General features: G+C 44.3%; 1 protein-coding gene across 6 annotated transcripts in view; it reads right to left on the bottom strand.

Moving 5' to 3' along the window:
- Window positions 1–26,296, bottom strand: part of megf10 (multiple EGF-like-domains 10) — an 81,880-nt gene that overhangs the window by 23,472 nt on the left and 32,112 nt on the right. For 4 of the 6 annotated variants that reach the window (XM_061799534.1, XM_061799533.1, XM_061799529.1 and 1 more), the window contains 10 exons: window positions 24,337–24,583; window positions 22,283–22,403; window positions 17,372–17,508; window positions 7,976–8,188; window positions 4,737–4,911; window positions 3,830–3,950; window positions 2,680–2,843; window positions 1,103–1,205; window positions 807–953; window positions 250–384 (listed from right to left, as the gene is read on the bottom strand). In XM_061799534.1, the coding sequence (XP_061655518.1) occupies window positions 250–384; window positions 807–953; window positions 1,103–1,205; window positions 2,680–2,843; window positions 3,830–3,950; window positions 4,737–4,911; window positions 7,976–8,188; window positions 17,372–17,508; window positions 22,283–22,403; window positions 24,337–24,583 (1,563 nt within the window). The remainder of the gene's footprint in view (window positions 1–249; window positions 385–806; window positions 954–1,102; window positions 1,206–2,679; window positions 2,844–3,829; window positions 3,951–4,736; window positions 4,912–7,975; window positions 8,189–17,371; window positions 17,509–22,282; window positions 22,404–24,336; window positions 24,584–26,296) is intronic. The other 2 variants (XM_061799531.1, XM_061799532.1) reach the window with 2 other exon arrangements.

The following is a 26,296-nucleotide window of genomic DNA, read 5'->3' as shown; positions in this document are numbered from 1 at the left end:
TCCCTTCACTGTTATGCACTTTTGTCTTTACCGTTATGAAAAGAAGCCTATTTGAATTGGCCACCACCATGTGGGAGAAATGTACCCAGAAAAACCAAGGCGGCATAAAAAAAAACCAAACAAAAAAAAAAACCTTTACCGTTATTGATCAAATTTTTTTTTTTAAATGCCCGAGTTGTCGTTTAACTATTAGAAACCGTCAATATACTTTGGTAAAAGGAGGTCGTAGCTGCCGGGTGGAATGCTCACCCTCATTGCAAAGGCCCCCCTTAAAGCCTGGCAGACAGTCGCACTGTCCACTGACATGGTGGCATGGTCCATTACTGTGGACACACTTGGGACACGTCTGACTACAGCGGTGACCAAAGTAACCTGGAGAGCATACTGTACAGAAAAAAAGGAACCCAAAGATTAGTTCATGTTATTCATGTCCAATGCTCACTTCAATGTTAATTACCACAGCAAACGTCCCAAAAAAAAAAAAAAAAAATAATTTCAGTTCAAATATATCTCCAGAATTGCACACAACCCCAGAGCGTGTCACATGAGAGCTCTCTGCGTCTCCTTCATGACTGCAGCAAATTTTCAAGTGCACTTTGCATTTTCATTTTCTCACAGATTGAAAGCGAAACAGAATAATTCAGTGACTATTATTTCCAAATATTAACAATAAGTTGAACAGCATGTTTTGACCTGCGAGTGTGACATTTGCGGGCTGGACATCCGTTACTGTGCTTTGAAAACATCAGAAATTGTACAGCGTCGTAAGCTGAAATAAAGCACTTCATCACAACGTCATCACTTACTCCTCTGACAGGTGCTGCCTCTGTATCCTGGTGCACACTCACATGTTCCTTCATCAGGGGAGCAAGATGCTCCGTTCTTGCAGTCACAGGCTAGGGAGCAGTTTGGACCCCAGCGGCCCTCCGCACACACACTGTCACAGTGGATACCTGCTCGCAGACACAATCGTGTCGTCTTGAACAATATCAACTCATTTCTTTCTTTTATTGCCGAAGAGAAGTGGCCCAGAAACATGTGCGACCATCCCTTAAATGGTGATATGTCACTTATGTGACGACCCCGATCTATTTTCCCTTACCAGTCCATCCAGCCAGGCAGTGGCAGTACCCAGTGGCGTGATGGCATACGTCAGCATGGCTACAGTCACAGAGCTCTTTGCAGTCAAGACCATAGGTACCGTCCTAGAGAACACCAAATGTTAACATCACAGGCTCAAAACCAATACGTAGATCATTTTACACTGGAGACAATGTGAGTGGAAACAATGCGCACATTTTTTCAGGATGATAGTTTTCCCAAAAATGACCATGGTCATGATCCAAGATAGTATCGTTGGATGTTATTTATGCCACTGAAATAATGGCATTAGAGCATAATAATGCAAGTACATCTTTTTGAAGAACAATTCACTTTTATTACTAGTTCGTAGAATAATGAGCATTGACATTGGAATGTAGCACAATAAATACAATATTGGATTTTAAAATAAATATAGGCTCTGTTCACAAACCGTGCACCTAAATACAGAGGGATAAACAGGCAAGTTAACAGGTAAGCTTCCAGTTGGTTAAGAAAAAGGGCCGAGTAAGCAACATTAATAACGACACAACAAGTCGATCAAAGCAAGATGTTTTGATTCAAGATTGGTACAACTTTTCAAAGGTGCGCAGCCTTTCTTTATACGCAGCTTCGCCAACATGTTCAGTGGCTACATCTCTCACAAAAGGGAGTGCGCTATACTGTGTATAAAGTGAGCATACGTGGAACATATAAGCCGTCACGTTGGCATTTGCATTGTTGGGCAAAGGGTTCCATAATTACAAGCTGGCAGGAAACAGGAAATGTCCCGCTGTGTTTTTTGTTCCCAGCTGAAGAAATGGAGTGGGATGGTTGTGTTTAAAATGGATTTTGTCACTTTGCAGTTTGAAGTTATGTTGTTTTTGTTGCAACTTCATACAAATTCAACATACCAGCCTGTTGGTGTGAGGGGGATGGCCGCGTTCATCTAGCTTGAATCCAAAATGTTCCCACATTGTTGCGGTGGCGTTCGGCTTTGGAACTAATTCCATTAACTGTGTGCGGCTCCCAGCTCGCCGCCGGAAAACTTTGCTTCGTGTATGCGAGCGCCCGCATTTGAAAAGCACACACGCAGGCACGCAGGCACGCACACGGCCAATCAGACGGGGTTCCTCGCCCTTCACTATCTCTGATTGGTTTAGAGGCCATGATGGGTTTCGATGCGTGTGCTTTCAAATCGCGGAAATGTTTTTTTCTTCCTCAAATGACCGGGCACATGTCCGTACCCTCTTTTTTTTGGGGGGGGGGGGCTGCACCATTCATAAATTCGGGCGCATATGCGACCAAATATTCCTGTCTCGTCAAAAAAATAAAAAAAATAAATCATATGGCCGATTTTCAGTACCACGACAGAGTACTGTGTCCTAAAATGCAGGCTTCAACAACAACAACAAAATAAACCTTCCAAAAAGTTTTTAAACTATAAACTGTGACAAAAAAAATAAATCAATTAATTAGCAGTTTAAATCAAACTGGGCACATCGCTTTTTGACGGCCCTTCATACATTGGATTTTGCTTCCGCTAACAATGCCGTTGCGTTTATTTGTGAGAAATATTCAAACACTAAGTATTGTCACCTGGCATTGCAGGTCACACTTATTTCCTCTCCAACCCACGGCACAAGTACAGCGACCAGTCACAGCATCACAAGCGCCTTCATTCCCACAAAGACAGGTCATGTTACAGCCAAGACCCCATGTACCGCTGGGGCAGTTGATGGAACAGTCCACTCCGTGCCACCCTGATTTAAAGAAGCGTTATAATTATTTACAAATGGATAACATCATTTGATCATCCTTAAGGAGAATAGGATGGGCCCGGTCTGTCGCCTGGGGACCGGACCCAGATCTCGTGTCAATACCTTGGTTAAGAGAACTGGTTGAAAAATGTTTCTCATAGAGACTCCAACCAATAGCGTTAATCAGAATCAGAATCAGAATCATCTTTATTTGCCAAGTATGTCAAAAACACACAAGGAATTTGTCTCCGGTAGTTGGAGCCGCTTTAGTACGACATTAGACAGTCCATTGACAGAGAACACTTTGGAGACATAAAGACATTGAAAAAACAGTCACTGAGCAATAAAAGGTTGCTATCTGGTAATGCCAGTACAATTTTCTTTTTTTGTGACGATTGTGCAAAAGGATGCAGAGTCCTCTTGCAATTAGAGCAGTTTGAATGACTTAATAGAACAATAGTCCGGTGCAATGACCATTATGCAAAGGGCGCAGACTTAAAAAGAAATGTATGCAGTTTAAAGTGACTAGTAGTGCGATAATCTGGGACAATGTCGATTGTGCAAATGTTGCAGATACTACTCAGTCGATTGTGCTAATGGTGCTGATGCTACTCAGGCACATGAGTGGCCAGTATCGGTCAACAACAGATATGCAAATAGTGCAGCGTGGCGAGACTACTACAGTGAGTGCACGCGTAATATACCATTGGCCCGACAGAAGTGTGAAACTCAAACAAACTCAAGACAGAAAATTGGCAGCATGTTGCAATGGAATTGTAAGTTAACTGTTTAAAAAGTTAATGGCAAGAGGGAAGAAGCTGTTGGAATGTCTGCTAGTTTTAGTTTGCATTGTTCGATAGCGCCTACCTGAGGGCAGGAGCTGGAAGAGCTGATGACCAGGATGTGGACGATCCAAGAGGATTTTGCATCCTCTTAGACCCCAACTCCAACGCCACTGTAAGTAATATACTTAGTCTTTTTCAGCTTACCTGGTTTACAGAAGCAGGACCCATCCACAGGTGAACACTGAGCTCCATTCTTACAGTTACAGGTGGAGGAGCAATTCACTCCATGAGATTCTGCTGGGCACGGAACTGAACAGTCTAAACCCTGGAAGAATGAAAACTTACACCAGATTAGTGGCAACTACAAGGTTCACATGCCACAATTCCAGTTGTTTGCTCTCAAGTGGCCCGTTTTGGATATTTGTCTTGGCAACGTAAAGAGGAACAAATGCATGAAATTGGATAGCCTCAGAATCAGACCTCTTCCACATGGGTACAAAACCGATGGAAATATCACTGCAGCGTCAATGAAGAGATCAGACATACCCTGTCAATATCAGCCTGGCAAAACGCGCCTATCAGTGACACCAATCTAAACTACAGCAAACACACCTGACTGTGGGCGAGAGGCCGAGTACACCCTGGAATGGCCGCCAGTCAATCGCAGGGTCCACACAGACAAAGAACCAATCATTTTAGTCTCAATTAATCTAACATGCATTTTTTTGGAAAGTGGAAAGACGCTACGGGCAGCACGGTGATGGACTGGTTAGCACCTCTGCCTCACAGTTCTGAGGACGGGGGTTCAAATCCGGCCTCGCCTGTGTGGAGTTTGCATGTTCTCCCCGTGCCTGCGTGGGTTTCTTCCGGGTACTCCGTTTTCCTCCCACATCCCCAAAACATGCATGGTAGGTTAATTGAAGACTCTGAATTGCCCGTAGGTGTGAATGTGAGTGCAAACGGTTGTTTGTTTATATGTGCCCTGCGATTGGCTGGGGATCAGTTCAGGCCTGTATTCATAATCAAACAAGACAAATAATCTTAATTAACGTTGATGTCACATAATTAGCTTAAGCTCTCACAGACATGAGAAAATATTGAACAGGTTTACCGTGAAGCCTGGCGCACAAACACATTTTCCTGTTCCACTGTGGCAGTCTGCACCATTCTGGCACTGGCACACCTGCTGGCAGGACTCGCCATAGAATCCTGGCGTGCACGTCTCATTGCAGTAGAGGCCAGACCAACCAGACAGACATGTACACTCCCCTGACATGGGATGGCAGCTGGTGAGAGACAAGATACAGCATTGTTAAGGACTGAAAATGTTTTTTTGTGAAATTATTATTTTCATTTACATTCTTTATTCATCCACCCCTTTTCTATACCGCCTGAGAGTGAACTGAAGCCTATCCCCACTGACTTTAGACAAGAGGCGGACTCCACCCTGGATTGGTTGGCCGTCAATCACAGACCACATACAGACCAACAACCATTCACACCTATGAACAATTAAGAGTCTTGAATTAACCGAACATGCATGTTTTTGGAATGTGAGAAAACACACGCGGGCATGGGAAGAACATGCAAATTCCACGCAGCCGGGACCTCTCAACTGTGTGGGACAGCTGCCTGAATTTCTTTTATAACAGTAGTTTTTTTAGTAGGTGGGGCTGGAGGGGGGGGGGGGGGGGGGGGGGGCTAAGGGGCTGTCGAAGCTGCTGTTTGAGAGAAACAATTTTTTGTTAATGTTGTGTTGTGTTTGTGTGTTCATACTGGTTTTGTATTGATATCTGGAGTTTGGTTTTCCTGAGTCTCCTGTGTGCCTTCCTTGTCTAGTGGATATTCCAGAAAGGAGGTTCAACACACGCTAAGTTAAAACCGAGCCTCTGAGTTTACGTCACAAGTTAACTCAATGTGCTTTACATGATTAAAAGCATTTAAAAACAAAGAAAAAAAAACATAGAAAACACAAACACACTTATAAAACATGTCACTTCTGTTGGCAACTTATTTCATTTGTGTGCAGCATAATGGCTAAATGCTGCTTCACCATGTTTGCGTTGGATTCTGCGCTCCACTATTTGACCTGACTCTGTCAATCTCAAAGCCCTACTGGGTTTATATTCCTTTAGCATTTCATTCATGAATTCAGGACCTAAGCCGTTTACTTATTTGTAGACCAGTAGCAGGACGTTAAAATCTATTCTAAAGCTGACTGGAAGAAAGTGTAAAGTCTTTCAAATTGGAGTAATATGCCCTGACCTCTTTGTTCTGGCCAGAACCCGAGCTGCAGTATTCTGAATGAGATACAGCTGTTTAATGCTCTTTTTAGGGAGTCCAGTCAGAAGACCATTACAATAGTCAAGTCTACTTGAGATAAAAACATGGATGAGGTTCTCCTGGTCTGTTTGACACATGCAAGCCTTCGCTCTGGATATGGTCTTCAGATGGTTGAAGGCAGTTTTAGTAATTGATTTGATATGACTGTTGAAAGTCAGGTCAGAATCTATCAGAACACCAAGGTTTCGGACTTGGTTCCCAACATGGCACAACTTATGACTGACACTGGGCATAAAACCTTAATAGATAAAAATCTTGCTCGAACGCTCAGTTGCATAGTTGTAAACTTAGTGTCACAGCTAAAATGGTGCGATGCGGAAGAGAATGGTATTTGACTCAAACTAAAAGCTGAACAGCAGCAACACATCAACTTAAGGGCACAACTAGCAGAGTCCAACACTCGTTTAAACTTTGCACAAGCCCGCCTCGTTGATGTCGAAACGTAGCTTGAGCTGCTGAAAGATGAACGCGGTAAACGGGTCGAGTACTCTTGTGAACTCATGGCACAATAGACAGTACTAGAATCTGACATGTTCCATCTTCAAAAGCTAAGGGTAGAACAGGAAGCTGAAGTAACACTTGTTCGACAGGAATTGCAGCGAGCCTGCAAATTAATTGCCGATCAGGAACACATCTTCCTCCAGCAAACACCGTCTAATGACGTCAATGAGCGTACACCTGTCAGTCTGCCTCCTAGGAGCGACAAAGCAGCGCTTGGTTCGGACCTCCCTGGGATACGGTCAACGGCCCCTGTCACTTCGCACCACCCCGCTTTGTCCCTGGCACAACTGCCTGGCGTCACTACAAGTATGAGCTTAAAAGACTTAGACAGAATTGCGGGCAACATTCCGAGATTCTAACCTAAATCTGACAGTTCACACGACACAGGCGCGTACCTGAGAGCTATTGACTTTTACCTTAAACGATTTCCTTCCGCTACTACAGACGATAGATTGTACCTTATTAGAGTTACATCTAACCAGGAAGTAAGTAGCTCAATCGAGAGACAACCGCCACATGTATTGCCAAACTATCAAGCCCTCTGTCAGGCTTTGATGATCCAGAGCCCCCAACCGGCTTCCTGGCAGCTCTTACTGTTAAACAGGAGAACCTCGAAACGCCACATGCTTATTACTGTCGTTGAAGTAAATTTTGAAAATTTAAACAAACCCAACATGGAGGAAGACATACATTTTCAAACTCTTTTTGTTGAACACATGCATCCCTATATAAAGCAACATTTGGGGGTAGCAGTATGCCCCCGCATGCTGTCCAGCTCACAACTGCGCGACCTAGCCGCTCAAGGCTTCGCTATTTATAAAAAGACCAACATAAAGCTGTCGGATCACAATATTTCTGGTTTGAACTAGCAAAATAATGACGCGCGCCAAAACATTGAACATTTGCTGGACAAAAGTGACTCCTGGTCCGGTTCGCTTGAACGCGACAAGCCCAAAAGTCATGTATCCGCCTTCGCAACTCCACAAGGGGTCGGTAACAAAGAACTGGGTACTGCTGCACATGCTATCCTTGAGATCATCCGCAGCTTGGCGAATAATGTGAAGCAAGGCCCAAAACAGCCTGAGCCCCTTCCTGGAGGCCACGCCCCCGAGCTCGGCCAGGCCGCCGTGATGGTCTGTTCTGACTCCGACGTCTCTGTGCATTCGGCTGATTCTCCAATTAGCGATGACAAGTGTCCCGTCCAACAGAAAGACTTTCGTATTTTGTTTTTACATTTTACATTTCTTGTGCTTACACCTGTATGAAAGTTCATTGACAGTACAGTTTAAGTCCTAATGATGCCAACAGTTTGCAGTTTGATCCTGGAACAAATTTCTATTACTTCCAATGGAAATAATCATTTCAAAATCATCAGTGTCCCGCAATGGATTTCACCTTAGAGGTTCCAATGTAGAACATTTTTACATGTAACGTGTGTTGAATCTGATGAAGTTCTGCTGAAGTATATTAAAACTGTCCAAGATAGAATCCTGCTAAATACTTTACCTGTGTGTATTGCGGGCATAACATGGACACTTCCTGTCACACAGTAGGCCATAGTTTCCTTTGGGACAAAGTCGGACATCACACGTCTCGCCTGTGAAGCCTGGCTCACACAAGCAGTTTCCGTAGCTGTGGTAGCATTTGCTGTTGTTCTTACAGCGACATCTCTTTGAACAGCCAGCACCATAAGTACCGACTGGGCATTCATCCTGACACCTGTCCACAGATATGCACAAGGTCACACAATTCAAAAGATGGATGTGATCATTCCATAAACGAAATAACCTATACTGTTTATCGTATGAGGTTACTGTATTAAATCAAACAGATATGTTTTGTAATATACGAGGGACAGTCAAAAAGTAGTGAGCCCAATTTAATTTAACTTACTAGTAACTGAATTTTTTTCTCTGACATTTTCACAGTTTGTAGTTGAAATCATTGTTTGAGGGTTCATTTGAAAAAAGGTTTTGTTTAAGCCTGTCCTCTTCCTGTCAGCCATTTTGTAAATGGCGTCATTGTAAATGGCGTCAAGGCAAAAGCAGAGAGTTGTGATTGAATTTCTTGCTTTGGTAGGGAAACCACCACTAAACCTTTTCATCCATCCATCCATCCATTTTCTGAGCCGCTTCTCCTCACTAGGGCCGCGGGCGTGCTGGAGCCTATCCCAGCTGTCATCGGGCAGGAGGCGGGGTACACCCTGAACTGGTTGCCAGCCAATCGCAGGGCACATAGAAACAAACAACCATTCGCACTCACAGTCATGCCCACGGGCAATTTAGAGTCTCCAATTAATGCATGTTTTTTTTTTTGGGATGTGGGAGGAAACCGGAGTGCCCGGAGAAAACCCACGCAGGCACGGGGAGAACATGCAAACTCCACACAGGAGGCGACAGGGATTGAACCCCGCACCTCAGAACTGTGAGGCTGACGCTCTAACCAGTCGGCCACCGTGCCGCCTAAACCTTTTCAAAAGGTTGCAAAATGTGTCAGTTTTGAGTGACCTCCTTGACCAGCAAAAGAGTGGCAGACTATCTTCAACGGTTGAGTCTGGGAATAGCGCTAGGGTTGAGGCTCTGATCAGAGAAGATTGCAGAGTTACCATTGATGACGTCGCTGAATTTCAGATAATGATTCATGGAAGTGCTCCAAAACTCGTGAAAGAGCTAGGCTTGGCAAAGGTTTGTGCCGGGTGGGTTCCAAGAAAAGGAGGAGGCCCGTTTTGAAGCTTGTTTGGAGCCTCTTGAGTGTCACAAAGGTGAGGAACCTTTTTTCAAGCGTATAGAAACTGGGGATGAGACATGGGTTCATCACTTTGAGCTTGAGTCCAAAAGAACATCCATGGAATGGCGTTACCCTTGCTTGAACAAAGAAATTCAATCACAGCTCTCTGCTTCTGACAAGCAAACAAAAAGTTGGATTCCCAGGCTGAAACAAAACGTGTTTTAAATAAACCTAAAAAGACCTTAAAACAAATATTTAAATTACAAGAAAAATTTCAACAACCAAAAAAATATATTATTAGTAGGTTAAATTAAATTGGGCGGCGTGTTGACCGACTGGTTAGCGCCACAGTTCTGAGGCTCACCTGTGTGAATTTTGCATGATTTCCCCGTGCCTGTGTTGGTTTTCGCCGGGTACTCTGGTTTCCTCCCAAATACATGCATGGTTAGGTTAATTGAGGACTCTAAATTGCCCGTAGGTGCGAAAGTGAGTGCGAATTATTGTTTGTTTATATGTGCCCTGCGACTGGCTGGCGACCAGTTCAGGGGTATGGAAAATGTATGAATGACTTCATTAAATTGGGCTCATTACTTTGTGACTGCCCCTTTTATATAATGATGATCTTTTTCTTGCACAACACTGAATATAACACTATTCAGTATATGGCTCATTTTTGGCTATTGGTGATTTTTCAGTGTGATAAATTTTGGGAATTTTTTAACATTACATCAGATATGAAATTTTTAACCTTCAGCTTCAACTTGTATTGGCAGAACTCAGAAACTTAAAATATAATAATTGGGGTTAGATCTTTCAGCCATGGATTGTGATAATAAGGGGAATGAGGGACCTATCTTACATGAATTCTCATCCTTCCATCCATCCAGGGAGGCGTCCGGGAGGCATCCGAATCAGATGCGCCAGCCACCTCATCTGGCTCCTCTCCATGTGGAGGAGCAGCGGCACTACTCTGAGATCCTCCCGGATAACCGAGCTTCTCACCCTATCTCTAAGGGAGAGCCTGGACACCCTGCGGAGGAAACTCATTTCGGCCGCTTGTATCCGGGATCTTGTTATTTCGGTCATGACCCACAGCTCGTGACCATAGGTGAGGGTAGGAACGTAGCTCGACCGGTAAATCGAGAGCTTCGCCTTTCGGCTTAGCTCCTTCTTTACCACAACGGATCGACACAAAGTCCGCATCACTGCAGACGCTGATCCGCCTGTCGAACTCCCGTTCCATTCTTCCCTCACTCGTGAACAAGATCCCAAGGTACTTGAACTCCTCCACTTGGAGCAGGAGCTCATCCCCGACTTGGGGAGGGCATGCCACCCTTTTCCGACTGAGGAAACATGGTCTCAGATTTGGAGGTGCTAATTCTCATTCCAGCCCCTTCACACTCGGCTGCGAACTGCTCCAGTGAGAGTTGGAGGTCACGGCTTGATGAAGCCAACAGAATCACATCATCTGCACAAAGCTGAGATGCAATACTGAGGCCATCAAACCGGACCCCCTCTACGCCTCGGCTGCGCCTTGAAATTCTGTCCATAAAAGTTATGAACAGAATCGGTGACAAAGGGCAGCCTTGGCGGAGTCCAACCGTCACCGGAAACGAGTCCGACCTACTGCCCGATATGCGGACCAAACTCTGACTCCGGTCGTACAGGGACCGAACAGCCCGTATCAGGGGATTCGGTACGCCATACTCCCGAAGCACCCCCCACAGGACCCCCCCGAGGGACACTGTTGAACGCCTTCTCCAAGTCCACAAAACACATGTAGACTGGTTGGGCGAACTCCCATGCACCCTTGAGGACCCTGCCGAGGCTGTAGAGCTGGTCCACTATTCCACGGTCAGGACGAAAAACACTGCTCCTGCTGGATCGGACATTCGACTTCCCGACGGACCCTCCTCTCCAGCACTCCTGAATAGAGCCTGAATAGGGAGGCTGAGGAGTGTGATGCCCCTGTAGTTAAAAAGGGGGACCACCACCCCAGTCTGCCAATCCAGAGGCACTGTCCCCGATGTCCACGCAATGTTGCAGAGGCGTGTCAACCAGAACAGCCCCATTACATCCAGAGCCTTTAGGAACTCCGGGCGAATCTCATCCACCCCCGGGGCCTTGCCACCGAGGAGGTTTGTCACCCCTCAACCCCAGAGATAGGAGAGCCCGCCTCAGAGAACCCAGACTCTGCTCCCTCATGGGAAGGCATGTTGGTGGAATTGCGGCGGTCTTCGAAGTATTCCCCCCACTGGCTCCGAGTCGAGGTCATTAGCGCCCCATCCCCACTATACACAGTGTTGATGGTGCACTGCTTCCCCCTCCTGAGGCGGCGGATGGTGGACCAGAATTTCCTCGAAGCCGCCCGGAAGTCGTTCTCCATGGCCTCACCGAACTCCTCCCATACCCGAGTTTTTGCTTCAGCAACCACCAAAGCTTCATTCCGCTTGGCCAGCCGGTACGCATCAGCTGCCTCAAGAGTCCCAGAGGCCAAAGAGGCCTGATAGGACTCCTTCTTCAGCTTGACGGCATCCCTCACCGTTGGTGTGCACCAACGGGTTCGGGGATTGCCACCACGACAGACACCGACCACCTTACGGCCACAGCTTCGGTCGGTCGCCTCAGCAATGGTGGCGTGGAACATGGTCCACTCGGACTCGATGTCACCCGCCTCCCCCGGAACATGACCAAAGTTCTGTCGGAGGTGGGAGTTGAAACTCCTTCTGACAGGGGATTCTGCCAGACGTTCCCAGCAGACCCTCACAATATGTTTGGGCCCGCCACGTCGGACCGGCATCTTCCCCCACCATCGGCGCCAACTCACCACCAGGTGGTGATCAGTTGACAGCTCCGCCCCTCTCTTCACCGGAGTGTCCAAGACATGCGGCCGCAAGTCCGATGACACGACCACAAAGTCGTTATGGACAATCCGTGACGAGAACAGAAGTCCAATAACAGAACACCACTCGGGTTCTGATCGGGGGGGCCGTTCCTCCCAATCAGGCCCTTCCAGGTCTCACTGTCATTGCCCACGTGAGCATTGAAGTCCCCCAGCAGAACGATGGAGTCCCCAGCGGGAGCGCTCTCCAGCACCCCCTCCAAGGACTCCAAAAAGGGTGGGTACTCTGAACTGCTGTTTGGTGCATAGGCAGAAACAACAGTCAGGACCCGTCCCCCGACCCGAAGGCGGAGGGAGGGTTACCCTCTTGTCCACCGGGGTGAACCCCAACCTACAGGCGACGAGACGGGTGGCAATAAGTATACGCACACCTGCTTGCCGCCTCTCAACGTGGGCAACTCTAGAGTGGAAGAGAGTCCAACCCCTCTCGAGAGGACTGGTACCAGAGCCCAAGCTGTGTGTGGAGGCGAGTCAAACTATATCTAGTCGACCTTCTCGACCTCACACACCAGCTCGGGCTCCTTCCCTGCCAGAGAGGCGACATTCCACGTCCCTAGAGCCAGTTTCTGTAGCCGGGGATCGGATCGCCAAGAGGGGGCCCCCGGTGACCCACGTCCGGGGATGGGAATCCTGGATCCATTAATAGTTTTCATCATAGAGGTCTTTTAGCCGTGCTTTGTCTGGTCCCTCACCTCGGACCTGTTTGCCATGGGTGACCCTACCAGGGGCGTGAAGCCCCAGACAACTTAGCTGCTAGGATCATTGGGACACACAAACCCCTCCAACACGATAAGGTGACGGCTTCCAGGAGGGGATGTATTCTCATGTAACGGTAAAATGATTAGGCACATGGGAAATACATTAACAATCCATTTCTTGGTTGTCAAGATGGAGTTTCTTTTAAGATTTTATTAATCTTTTTAAGATTTTATTAATTTGTGCAATCCAAGATTTGTGTTACCTTAATTTTAATCATTCTATGCTGTTGCTGTATTCTCATTGGTTCATAATTAAATTCAATAATTTTCATCAGTATGTGTGCGTGTTAGGGGCTGGCGCCAAAGGGGGGTCTCTCACAGGGTGCCATTCAAGGTAGGACCGCCAATGTTTGCAACTTTAAGTTCCCTCCAAAAGAGTGCTGTGATATCTGGAATGTGTATGCATGGGAGCTCGTTTTCCCCCCAAAACTACCACAACCTAACATGCGATATTGGGGACACACAATAAATTATGAAAAAAATTTTCATAAAAATTTAAAAAAAAAACAGTTTCCACTGATACATATGTACAACCCCAATTCCAATGAAGTTGGGACGTTGTGTTAAACAAATAAAAACAGAATACAATGATTTGCAAATCATGTTCAACCTATATTTAATTGAATACACTACAAAGACAAGATATTTAATGTTCCAACTGATAAACTTGATTGTTTTTAGCAAATAATCGTTAACTTAGAATTTTATGGCTGCAACACGTTCCAAAAAAGCTGGGACAGGTGGCAAAAAAGACTGAGAAAGGTGAGGAATGCTCATCAAACACGTGTTTGGAACATCCCACAAGTGAACAGGCTCATTGGGAACAGGTGGGTGCCATGATTGGGTGGAAAAGGAGCTTCCCTGAATCATTCACAAGCATAGATGGGGCGAGGTTCACCTCTTTGTGAACAAGTGTGTGAGAAAATAGTCAAACAGTTTAAGGACAATGTTCCTCAATATACAATTGCAAGGAATTTATAGTTTTCATCATCTACGGTCCATAATATCATCAAAAGGTTCAGAGAATCTGGAGAAATCACTGCATGTAAGTGGCAAGGCCGCAAACCAACATTGAATGCCCGTGACCTTCGATCCCTCAGGCGGCACTGCATCAAAAACCGACATCAATGTGGAAAGGATATCACCACATGAGCTCAGAAACACTTCCGAAAACCAATGTCAGTAAATACAGTTCGGCGCTACATCCGTAAGTGCAATTTGAAACTCTACTATGCAAAACAAAAGCCATTTATCAACAATACCCAGAAACGCCGTCGGCTTCTCGGGGGCCCGAGCTCATCTAAGATGGACTGACGCAAAGTGGAAAAGTGTTCTGTGGTCCGACGAGTCCACATTTCAAATTGTTTTTGGAAATTGTGGACGTCGTGTGGTTTGTAGTGTATTCAATTAAATAGTGTAGTGTATTCAATTAAATATAAGTTGAACTTGATTTGCAAACCATTGTATCCTGTTTTTATTTATATCTAACACAACGTCCCAACTTCATTGTAATTGGGGTTGTATATCTAGAGACAATTAAATCTAACCACTAGTGAAGGTGCCTTTCCATTGTATTTATTTGCTTTAAAATTGCAACTACGACCTGAAAAATGGATGCGACTTCGTCTAGTGACTTCCGCATGCCTAGACATCGGTTCATGTTTGAGCCACCAGAGTATAATCCAATTCTGTGCCAGAAGACACTGATCTATCTGAGAATCAACCGCGTTCATCCAGTGTGCAGCAGAATATATATTTTTTTCCCACCAATTTATGACTCCCCAATATGTATTAGTCGAGCATAACCTCATGTTAGCTACATAAAGGTGGGCTATCAATAAACATTGCAAACCTATTTGTCACTTTATCAGATAGTTTTGTCACTCTAGTTGTTATTATTAATTCTTATACACTGGGGGAGGGAGAATTCATGCCGGTCGCCCACTTATGTCACTGGGCAACATTTTTAGCCAAGCCCCAACATAACAGGAACACGGAAATGGTAAAAAACAGTAATGCTATGGGCTCTATTGTCGTCTATTGTCATCTTTGATGGGGTGCCAATGCCGGTGGATCCTGATTTTCGCACTTTTGCCAATTTGGCAGACCGGTCTACTCCAAGCTGGGCGTTCCCATGAAGTACAGGGAGCGTTCTTAGAAATGCGCCTGGCGGAGAGACAATTTGCTGGCTAAAAGCTAAAATGTGAACTTATGCCTACTGCTGGGCACAGGCAGACAGATACTGACCTCCATGGAAATATTTAAGTCGCCAACGGTTATCACCAGCTCATTCTGTTTCATAATAATAATACCCGCTTAGATTGTGTGTTGCCACACCATGGCCAGAGCAGTGACAATTCTCCACTCACGCAGAGATCACTGCAATTACGGCATTGTCCTCTTCCACATTTCAAGGGAATGAGAGGAGCTGCTTGCCTGTGATTTAGCTTGGTCCTGTTTTTTTGTTTTGTTTGTTTTTTCCCAGTTGTCTTGGATGGCCGGACCCCCGGTGCATACCTGGTCAACATCGCAATTAGCTTTGCTTTACATACACCAGACTATTATCTACTCACCACCATTGCCTCGTGTTTGTTCCTATTCATGCTCAGTGTAGTTCTCTGGTTCTTTGTTCTCGGTCGATAGTAAGTAGTTTTTGGTTTCTCTGTCTTTTTGTTGGATAATCTTTTGTCGTTTAGCTTGTTTTGTTTGCCTGTCTCTCTAATCTTGTGCAGATTAGATCGAGTTCTTTGTTTGTTGCTTTTGTCTTGTTTTCTGTTTTACCAGTTGCGCTTCTTTTGTTACCGATCTAGTTTTGCTTATATACACCCAAATCTTTTTTTATTATTAATTTGTTGCGCTTTCATATATTTTCTTTTTAGAGTAGTTTGTCATTTGTCGTACTTATTTTTTCAGTGTCTGTTTCCTGTTGTGCTCCCTCCATCCTTTTTTTTTTTTTTTTATTAGCGTAGTTGTTTTTGTTTCTTCGTCGTGATTGTTGTTAACCATTTGGTGCGGTCTTGATTTAAGTCTTGTTTTATCGCTTAATCTTGGTTGTGTGCTCTGGGGTCCTGCTTTTGATTTTTACGAGCCGTAACACCACTTTGATTGGCAGCGACTGAAGTCAGCTATAAACACTGCTACAGTGGCGCAGCCCGCCCACCCTCAGATCCGCCAGCTTTGGCCCGTCTACAAAATTACCAACACCGGTCTAACCCGCCTCTGGCGCACAGCTGCGCCGCCTGCTGCTGCATAGGATTTATGGCGTTCACGAAAATAGTGTGCAATGCATTTCGAAACAAATTATGTGAATTTACTTTACAGGAACTTAAAGTAAAATATGAAGTCTTTTCACGGGGGACGGAAAAGGCCCCAATAGCCAGGAATGACCCATCAATTACACGCACACGCGCGGGCACACAGATACATACACAAGATCCTTAACTCGAGCAAAGCACATTGACAAGATCCTCAAATGTAACACGATGCACGGTCACTGGCAAATCAACCAATAACTATTTGTTCCGTATTTCCGAGGGGCCCTCACGAGGCTGTTCATGGTTTCCAGAAGGATAGGGTGCGGCATTTGCTGCTTATTTCCAAGCAGCGTTATACCATGACATTTGGCTTCACTCAAACCCTTATTTACTCTTAATGGGCACATGGAATGGCTATTCCTGTCTTGCTTAAGTATATGGTGCATGCCCTCTGATATTGCTAATTATATGGACTTGAAAGTCGTGGTTCATGGCTAAGATTTGTCCAAGAAAACACTAACTAGGCTTGTTGGTTTTTTTTTTTCTATCTGTTATTGTCCAGACAAAGTGAATGGGATAGGAGGGGGTTATTTAGTTCGACTTTGCTCCATTTTTCACAAGCTGTACAGTTTGCTCATTTCAGACAGGAGTCACTAAAGAGGACAACTGCATTAAACATTCATGCTCATGTTATTCACTGGCATATTCTAAAATTTGAAATAATGTGAAGCTTTTCATTGTATTTGACTATATGGCGGAGTATTCCAAAAATTCTGATTAGACTAAATAACTCATTACTACCTATATTCTAGTGTTAGACTGGTGAAATAATAATGTTTTTATTTAACCTCTCTTTATCAAGGTAAGGCAACTGATAACAAATTCAGTAAAACAAAGTCAAATAAAACCAAATACAAATAAATACATACACGACAAACTGTAAAATGTGACATAGTTATATATTTAAATACATTCAAAGGTTCATAACAGGCTAAAAACAAGCGGAGCGATCATATACAGTATCCCTCGCGAACGTTTGAAATGATATTGCGATGAACGAATGAATGAGTTAAGTTTCATTATGACTGTGACTAGCACCCAGAAGATTCAAACCCAAGTCAATTTCATGTCTAATATTTGACACCTACTGTTAGAAGGTGGATTGAACAGAATAACATTCCTTGAATTGTTTTTCAATAAATGTCCCAATCATTGAAAAAACACTTTTCTTCCTGCTGAAATGAAAGGTGTCATCTCTTACCGTTCTCCCGTGTATCCAGGGCTGCAGAGACACTGTCCACTGGATGAACTACACAAGGCATTGTTGTGACATTGGCATTCTTGGGAACAGTTTGGGCCAAATGTCCCCTCTGGACATGGCTGTCCACATACTGTACCCTATAAAATACAACAATACATTCATACAGTAAATAAGTACATATACCAACCCCAATGACACATTGGCCAGAACTCAATAAGGAAGAATAGCTCCCCCCTTTTCATTTTCTTCTTAAAATTCTTGCTTTCATCCTACTATAATATTCACTTTCTCTTGCTGTCCATTTACATTTGCAATGGCCATTTTTTTAATAAAGGCAACATGTACAGAAGGAAGCGTTGCCAGTTACCTTGAAAAAGTAACTTAGTTACGTTACTGATTACTTGAGCTTAAAAGTAAGTAAAAGTAACTAAAAGTAACCTAAACGTAAACGAGCACACCATTCTCAGTACACTTTTCGAAAGACTCTTAACTGACAGATAGATGGATGCCGATTGTGGTCCATGAAGGGCATGGGTGCGTGAGTTGGCGCCGATGCTGGGGGAAGATGGCGGTCCGACGTGGCAGGCCCAAACGGATTGTGAGGGTCTGCTGGGAACGTCTGGCAGAATCCCCAGTCCGAAGGAGTTTCAACTCCCACCTCCCACAGAACTTTGCTCATGTTCCTGGGGAGGCGGCGGACATTGAGTCCGAATGGATCATGTTCCGTGCCTCTATTGCTGAACTCCACCGACACGCCTTCCCATGAGGAAGCAGAGTCTGGGTTCTCTGAGGTGGGCTCTCCTATCTGCATTGATGCAGACTTTGTATCGGTCCGTTGTGGTAAAGAAGGAGCCTAGCCGAAAGACAAAGGTCTCGATTTACCAGTCGATCTACGTTCCTACCCTCACCTATGGTCACGAGCTGTGGGTCGTGACCGAAAGAACAAGATCCCGGGTACAAGCGGCCGAAATGAGTTTCCTCCGCAGGGTGTCCGGGCTCTCCCTGAGAGATAGGGTGAGAAGCTCGGTCATCCGGGAGGATCTCAGAGTATAGCCGCTGCTCCTCCACATCGAGAGGAGCCAGATGAGGTTGCTGGGGCATCTGATTCGGATGCTTCCCTGGTGAGGTGTTCCGGGCACGTCCCACCGGGAGGAGACCCCAGGGACAATCCAGAACACGCTGAATAGACTATGTCTTTCAGCTGGCCTGGGAACGCCTCGGGATCCCCCCAGAAGAGCTGGATGAAGTGGCTGGGGTGAGGGTAGTCTGGGCGTCCCTGCTAAAGCTACTGCCCCCGCGACCCGACCTCAGATAAGTGGTAGAAAATGGATGGATGGGTGGATGGGTGGATGGACACGTCACCATTTTTCTCATGAAATATATTTCCAAAGGTGCTATTGACATGAAATGTTCACCAGATGTTGGGAGCAGCCCAAGTAATCCATTCATACAAAGGAAGTAGAACAAATAAGATCAGAAATTAAGTTGTGTGTAATACTGTGAAATGACAGAGGGAAAAAGTATTGAACACATGAAGAAAGGGAGGTGCAAAAAGGCATGGAAAGCCAAGACAACACCTAAAAACGATCAATAATCAAACAGAAATCCAGCCCCTTGTCAGTGCAAACGAATATCAGCTGTTTCAGTCCGAATTGATGGCCAAAAAGGTCTCATTGCCAATGTGTGAGTGAAGACACATCTTATGATGAATAAGAGCAAAGAGCTTTCTCAATACCATCGCTAATTAATTGTAGCAAAAAATGACGTAAGTGGAAAGCCAATCATACCACAATAAATTTGCCTCGATCGGGTCCTCCTCAGAAGATTTCTGACAGAGGAGTGCAAAGAATAATCAGAAGAGTTGTCCAAGAGCCAAGGACCACCTGTGGAGAGTTTCAGAAAGACCTGGAATTAGCAGGTACTGTTGTCACAAGGAAAACAGTGAGTAATGCACGCCGCCGCCATGACATGTATGCACGCTCACCACGCAAGACCCCATTGCTAAAAAAAAAAAAGCATGTCAAAGCTTGTTTAAAATTTGCTGAACAACATTTGGACAAGCCAGTTAAATACTGGGAGAATATAGTCTGGTTGGATGAGAGCAAAATTGAACTGTTTGGATGCCATAATCCACACCACGTTTGGAGGCGAAATGGCAGTGCACAACACCCTAAACACACCATACCAACAGTGAAGTTCGGAGGTGGGAACACGATGGTGTGGGGCTGCTTTTCAGCAAATGGTACTGGTAAACTTCACACAATTGAAGGACGGAAGAATGGGCTAATGTACTGAGAAGAATGGGCTAATCTACCGAGACAATCCTCACAAAAATCTGCTGCCATCTACGAAGATGATGACAATGAAACGAGGGTGGAGATTTCATTAGGATAATGATCCAAAACATACAGCCAAGGGAACTCTCAATTGGTTTCAAAGAAAAAAAATAAAGCTTCTAGAATGGCCCAGCGATTCACCTGACTTGAATCCAATCGAAGATCAATGGAAAGAACTGAAATTCAACATCCATAAAAGAACCCACTGAACTTTCAAGATTTGAAGACTACTTGTGTGGAGGAATGGCCCAAAATCACACCAGCGCAATGCATGCGACTAGTTTCTCCATACAGGAGGCGTCTTGAAGCTGTCATTGCAAACAAAGACTTTTGTAGAAAGTATTAAATAAATAACAGTTGGCATGTTCAATACTTTCCCCCTGTGTCATTTCCCATTATTACACAAAACTGAATTTCCAAGCTTATTTTTTTCTACTTTGTTTGTATGTATAGATTGCTTGGGTTGTTCCCAACATCTGGTGAAAATCAATAGCAGTTTTGGAAATATATTTAGTGAGAAAAATGGTGACGCGTTAAATGCTTATTTCGGCCGCTGTGTGTGTGTGTGTGTGTGTAATATTTGTGTTTCCTCTTGAGTTGTCTTCATTTTAGTCTAGTTTGTCTGGTCTAAGCTCAAAAACACACAGCCATGAACCTACTGTTCTAATTCATGCCTTATGTTTTTGATACTTACAAAAACTGCTACATTTCATCTGCAATGTATTTATATTTGAGTTTTATTTATTTTCATTTGTGTTTGAAAATGCCTCACAGAAAACGTTACACACAATAAAATGGAGTTTGCTGCTCAATGTAAATTTAAGAAAACAGTTGATTATCGAAGAAAACCAATTGGTCGTTCACCATTAAGTACAGATGTACCGATATCTATATCTCATGTAGACTTTACACCGATTTTATCGGGCTGATCGGTATCGGCCGATATTTAGCATTTTAAGTTGATCGGCTTTATTGTCATAATTCGCCGATCCGATCAATGCAAAAGACAAATATACTGCACAGTATATTTGAATCCAAAAGCTAGTTTATTTTTAGCCTTGTCGCGCCTCTTTTGATGTAGTATTGGAAATATCTGACGGCCTGAAAGTTATTTAAAAAAAAATAAAGAAAAACCTTGTCGGTTGAACAGGTCATTTAAATAGACACATTCCTCCATCTTGCGATTGGATCGGTGATCGGTTATCGTTTTTTTCTACTCGCTGATCGGTGATCGGCTCCAAAAATCCTGATCGTGTAAAGCCTAATCTCGTGGTTTGGTTTTATCGCGGTATTAATGTCAGGGTACAATAATTATTCCGATATCGTGGGAAAGCTCACTGTGTTACAGGAAGGTTCACGGTACATGTGGGCCAAAGATGCGAGAGCAGGAGAACCGGAAAAAGTATTTTGTCTTGCTGGCCGAGCCCGAGTGCGTTTGTTTGTGTGTCTGTGTGTTTCCCTCCAGGTTTTTGTGAAAAAGACATTTTCAAATCATATATTACCGTGCACTTCTATCCCCGTCCATCCAATGTTTACATTCGTACAATGTACCTCCAAAACGCTATTATTGCTGCAGTAATAATCATGCTATGCTTCCGATAACAAAACTTTGCATTGAGAAATTATCTTTTCACACATTTTACAGTATTTACTGTCGTATTAGTTTTTATTGATAACATTAGAAATTGGATACTGCCTACTAACCGTGATTTCTTTGCTTGAGTCCAAAAATTCAAGTTAAGTCTCTTAAAGGCATGGGAATCCTTAGTCCTTGGTCTTTTGACTGGACTCCCTAAAAAGAGCATTACACTGCTGCAGCTCGGGTTCTGACCAGAACAAGATGTCAGAGCATATTACTCCAATTTGAAAGTCTTTACACTGGCTTCCCGTCAGCTTTAGAATAGATTTTAACGTCCTGCTACTGGTCTACAAATCACTAAACTGCTGAGGTCCTGAATACATGAATGAAATGCTTATGGAATATAAACCCAGTAGGGCTCTGAGATGGACAGACTCAGGACTGTGAAGCAGATGCGATCACCTGTGTTTATGTGGAGTGGACCTATTTTATGATTTCATTTTTGGGACTGATGAGGGATTTGTTGTAACGGGGAGTCGGAATCATTCTTCTCTCTCCGCGTGATGCTATTTCACACCCGACTTTCAACTTGAGATCAATTCTCACGAATACGCCACTAAATTGCTCCTGTTCAAATATGCTTCAATATTTCGGCGGATCATCTCTTCGAGGGGCCAGCTCATGTGGCTTCCTGGTGGTGGACGGCGCCAGCTGGGATGCGGCTTTGCGAAGCGGAGGTCCACTCGCAGCCTATCCCAGCCCGTGGGTCAACGTTTACCTGGAAGGGAGGCCGGCTTGTAAAGCAAGGCGCCTCTCGGCCAATTGATTGGTTCCAGGACACAGCCTTTCGGTCACGTGTGCCAGTCAGCCAATCAGTGTATTTTTTTGTGACGTACTACCCTAAAAGAGCATGTTATCTCATACAATATGAGTATCAACAAAAGAAACGATGTATTTTTTTTCTGGAGAAAGAATACGTGAGGAATGTGTGTATACCATCCATCCTGCCGGACAAGCGCACTCTCCGGTCACGTGGTGACATATGCCGCCGTTCTGGCAGGGACACCGCTCTTCGCACTGCTGCCCGTGTTTACCTGGGGGGCATGCATCCTCACAACTGAGGACAAACACAAGTTAAGACACTTTCTTCTCAGAGGATTCAAAGATAGAATCATTTAAAAAAAGAGAATAATTATCAAGTTGTCCGAGCTCGGTGAGGGGGGGGGGGGGGTATGATTCGGACCAAGATTCTTAGACTATGAGACGGACACGCTAACCAAATGCTCCAATGCTCAATAGACAACCTTCCCAAATTGATTTGTTCTGTTTGGCATTATTAAACCAACAAGGCATTGTGTGAAGATGCTGTTTTGAGAATCCTCTTGTCACACTAACTTGAACTGAATTTTTCCACCCTCGCTATGGTGAGAATAGTTTGTGCTAATGGCTTGAAAATTGCCAAAAGCCTGAAGACCTTAAAATATTACACCGCTGTTTTCAAAAGGCCTTCAGATAAGGGGATGATCATCAATAGACAGTACTTTTTTTTTTTTTCAGTTATGCTGTGGGGGGTTTCAGTTAGTAGAATGCAGCTGCAGATCCTGGCTACGAAAATTGCACAGCTGTCGTGCTCTAACGAGATTATCAATGGTAACGCCGCATGAGGCTGCATGAAGTCATGGAAATTTGTGACTGCTACACAATTGCCTAATGGCAAACAAATCTGATGTGGCGAACATTTTCTACATTAGTAAAATAAACATTGGCTAACACCAAGAGTTGTCTTTCGCATTTATTCCACAAGTGAAAGAGAAGATGTCGGTGCAGCAGCTTGCATGGTGCCACGCAGAAGGATTAGCAAAGCGGCACCGGGGGCGCTTATAGCAGACTTGTGATGGCAAAATACAGTGCCATGAAAACGGATTTGCGCCCTTCTCAAATTCTTTTTTTTTTTTTTTTTTGGCATACTTGTAAATGTAAACATGAAATGCAGTTTTTTGAAATTGTGCTTTTATTTATTAAGTTAAAAAAGAAGCTACCTGGCCCAGTGTGAAAAAGTAATTGCCCCATAAACCAAATAACTGGTTGCGCCCTCAGGAGTAACAACTGAAATCAATCAATCAATTGTTTTAATTTAGCAACATTATAGTGCTTTCGAGCGCGAACAGCCTTTTTAAGGTAGTGCCAGAGCATTTCAATCAGATCCAAGGCCGGATTTTGTTTTATTAAACTGAAGATGACTTGGATTGTTGTCGTGCTGCGTAAACCGAGTGGGCTTCGGCTGGACGTCACAGACTGATGGCCAAACATTCACCTTTGGGATTTCCTGGTAAAGAGCAGAATTCCTGATTCCATCAATCACATTTTTTTGCAGGCCGGCCACACTTGGGTCGGTTCACAAATGTCCCATGTTTTCTCCATTTGAGGATAATAGGTTTCGCTGTGGTTCGGCGGAGTCCTAAAGCTTTACAAATAGCTTTCTAAGACTGATCGATGTCATTTACTATATTTATCATCAGCTCTTGAATTGCATTTTTGTTGCAGTTATGAGAGCTTTTGACCGTCTTCTTTTTTGTCAGACAAGTTCTATTTACAATCTTTTTTTTTTTTGAACAGGTCTGGAAGTAATCAGGCTTGAGCGTGGTCTCAGCTTTCCCCAAAAAATGTGATCTGTCATGATTTAACAAGGGGGCAATTACTTTTTCACACAATAAATAAAATCACCATTTAGAAACAGCATTTTATGTTTACTTAGGTTCTACGATATGTACATTTGCTTGATGATCTTCAACATTAAAGTGGGGAAACGGCAAAAAGAAATGGGAATTTCAGAAGGGGCAAATACTTTTTCACAGCACTGTACTAATGTTTGCAGTAACATGAAACACAATGTGCAAAATAACTTTGTGAATCTATCGCCAGCATTAGCCTGTCCGCTCCTAAATAATTTCCAGCACAAAGCTGACTTGGCTTTTACTGTTCTGTACTGTACTGTTTACTTCACGACTGGGATTAGAGACAGAAAACCCCATTTTCACACTCAGACTTACAAAGCTCCAGTGTATCCTGGTGAGCACTTGCATTCTCCAGTCACGTGGTGACAAGTAGCCCCATTTCGGCACTGGCATTTCTGCTGACATCCAGTACCGTAGGTGCCCACCTCACACACTTCTTCGCAACGCCAACCTCTGTATCCAGGAGTGCAGATACAGGCACCGGTGATGGGGTTACACAGAGCTTTGTTCTGGCATTGGCATCTGTTACTGCAGTGGGGACCCCAGAGGCCACTGTCACAAGCTGGGGAAAATAGCACAAAATTGTTTGGACTTGAATTAGAGTGCTGCAAGACCTTTGATTTGTTCTTTTATTGTTATCATCTTTCATTGCTTAAATGCATCACAATCATTGGGGGGGGGGGGGAACAACAACTAATGTCCTGCCAAAAAACATATATCATCATTCTTTGGCATTTTAGAACCTGCAAATGTTTAATAGTTTTTGTGTAACCCTGCTTACTAACAAACACGATATTGGCAATCAGCAAAGCATGATAATGTTCTCGGTCCTCGAGTTGGTGCATATGTCCTTAACAAAAGGAACGACTAATACTCCACACAGCTAGTTTTTTTCACCATCTCCTGGATTTGGAGGTCACCTGGCCTCAGTACAAAGGGGACTTTAACGGCAAAATTGAAAATCAATTCTTTGATTAACAGTTTTATCCAGATCTATGTCCAAAAGTTCTTCAATTGCCCATGTGCCACACTTTTTCTACAAAGGTCAATGTTTATGATTTTGTTTTGGTCAATAAACAGGGTTAAACACAAAACTATACCCCTTGTGTTTTTCATGTTGGTGGTGGAGTTAGAAACTATGATGAAAACAAAGTATCTTTCAGTAATAAAGTGACAAAACATGAAGGTCTGAGCTCACCTTGCTTTTAAGGACAGTTAGTACTAGCGTTGGGCATCATTTGAATTTGAGCGATTCCGGTCCCGATTCCGATTCCAAATGACTCTCGATTTTGATTCTTTAAGGGGGCTGGGTCAAAAAAGCCTGCATGTTTAAAATAAAATTCTGAACATCCATTTTCTTAGCAGCCCGCAGCATAGACTAAAACGAACATTTGACTCTGGGATCTTTATAACCAGTATCAATATCAAACCTATGAACCAAAAGGCAATCTGTGTGGAACAAACCCAATTGACTTGATATTCATGAATTAATGTTTCAGCGAAAAATTTTATATAGCATTCTTAAAATACTTATTTGCAACTGTTTTATCAAGTCAAATGGTTTATATGTGCAACTTGACTTCCTGTTTTAAGAATGTAGCCTTTTATTTTGAAGCCTAGGCTGAGGCACATCGTGAGAGGGAGCACAAAGTTAAGACATTCCCTCCTGGTAGACGTCACCTTATCGTGGTGGAGGGGTTTGTGTGTCCCAATGATCCAAGGAGCTAAGTTGTCTGGGGCATCACGCCCCTGGTTGGGTCACCCATGGCAAACAGGTCCTAGGTGCGGGGCCAGAAAAAGCACGGCGAAAAGACTCCTATGATGAAAAATATTAATGGATTGAGGTTTCCCTTGCCCGGACGCGGGTTACCGGGGCCCCCCTCTGGAGGTGGGGCTCGAAGGTGAGCGTCTGGATTAGCAGACTGGGATGGTGGTCCCCCTTTTTAAGAAGGGGGAGGAGAGGGTGTGTTCCAACTACAGGGGGTTCACACTCCTCAGCCTTCCTGGTAAGGTCTATTCAGGGTTGCTGGAGAGGAGGGTCCGTCGGGAAGTCGAATCTCGGATTCAGGAGGAGCAGTGTGGTTTTCGTCTTGGCCGTGGAACAGTGCACCAGCTCTACACCTTCGCCAGGTTCCACTTCCAAATCTGAGACCATGGTCCTCAGTCGGAAAAGGGTGGCGTGCCCTCTCCAGGTTGGGGATGAGATCCTGCCCCAAGTGGAGGAGTTCAAGTATCTTGGGGTCTTGTTCACGAGTGTGGGAAGAATGGAACAGGA

Source organism: Phyllopteryx taeniolatus, chromosome 15 (assembly GCF_024500385.1).
Source record: "Phyllopteryx taeniolatus isolate TA_2022b chromosome 15, UOR_Ptae_1.2, whole genome shotgun sequence".
NCBI classification, from domain to species: domain Eukaryota; kingdom Metazoa; phylum Chordata; class Actinopteri; order Syngnathiformes; family Syngnathidae; genus Phyllopteryx; species Phyllopteryx taeniolatus.
This window is presented reverse-complemented; position numbering and strand designations above follow the sequence as displayed.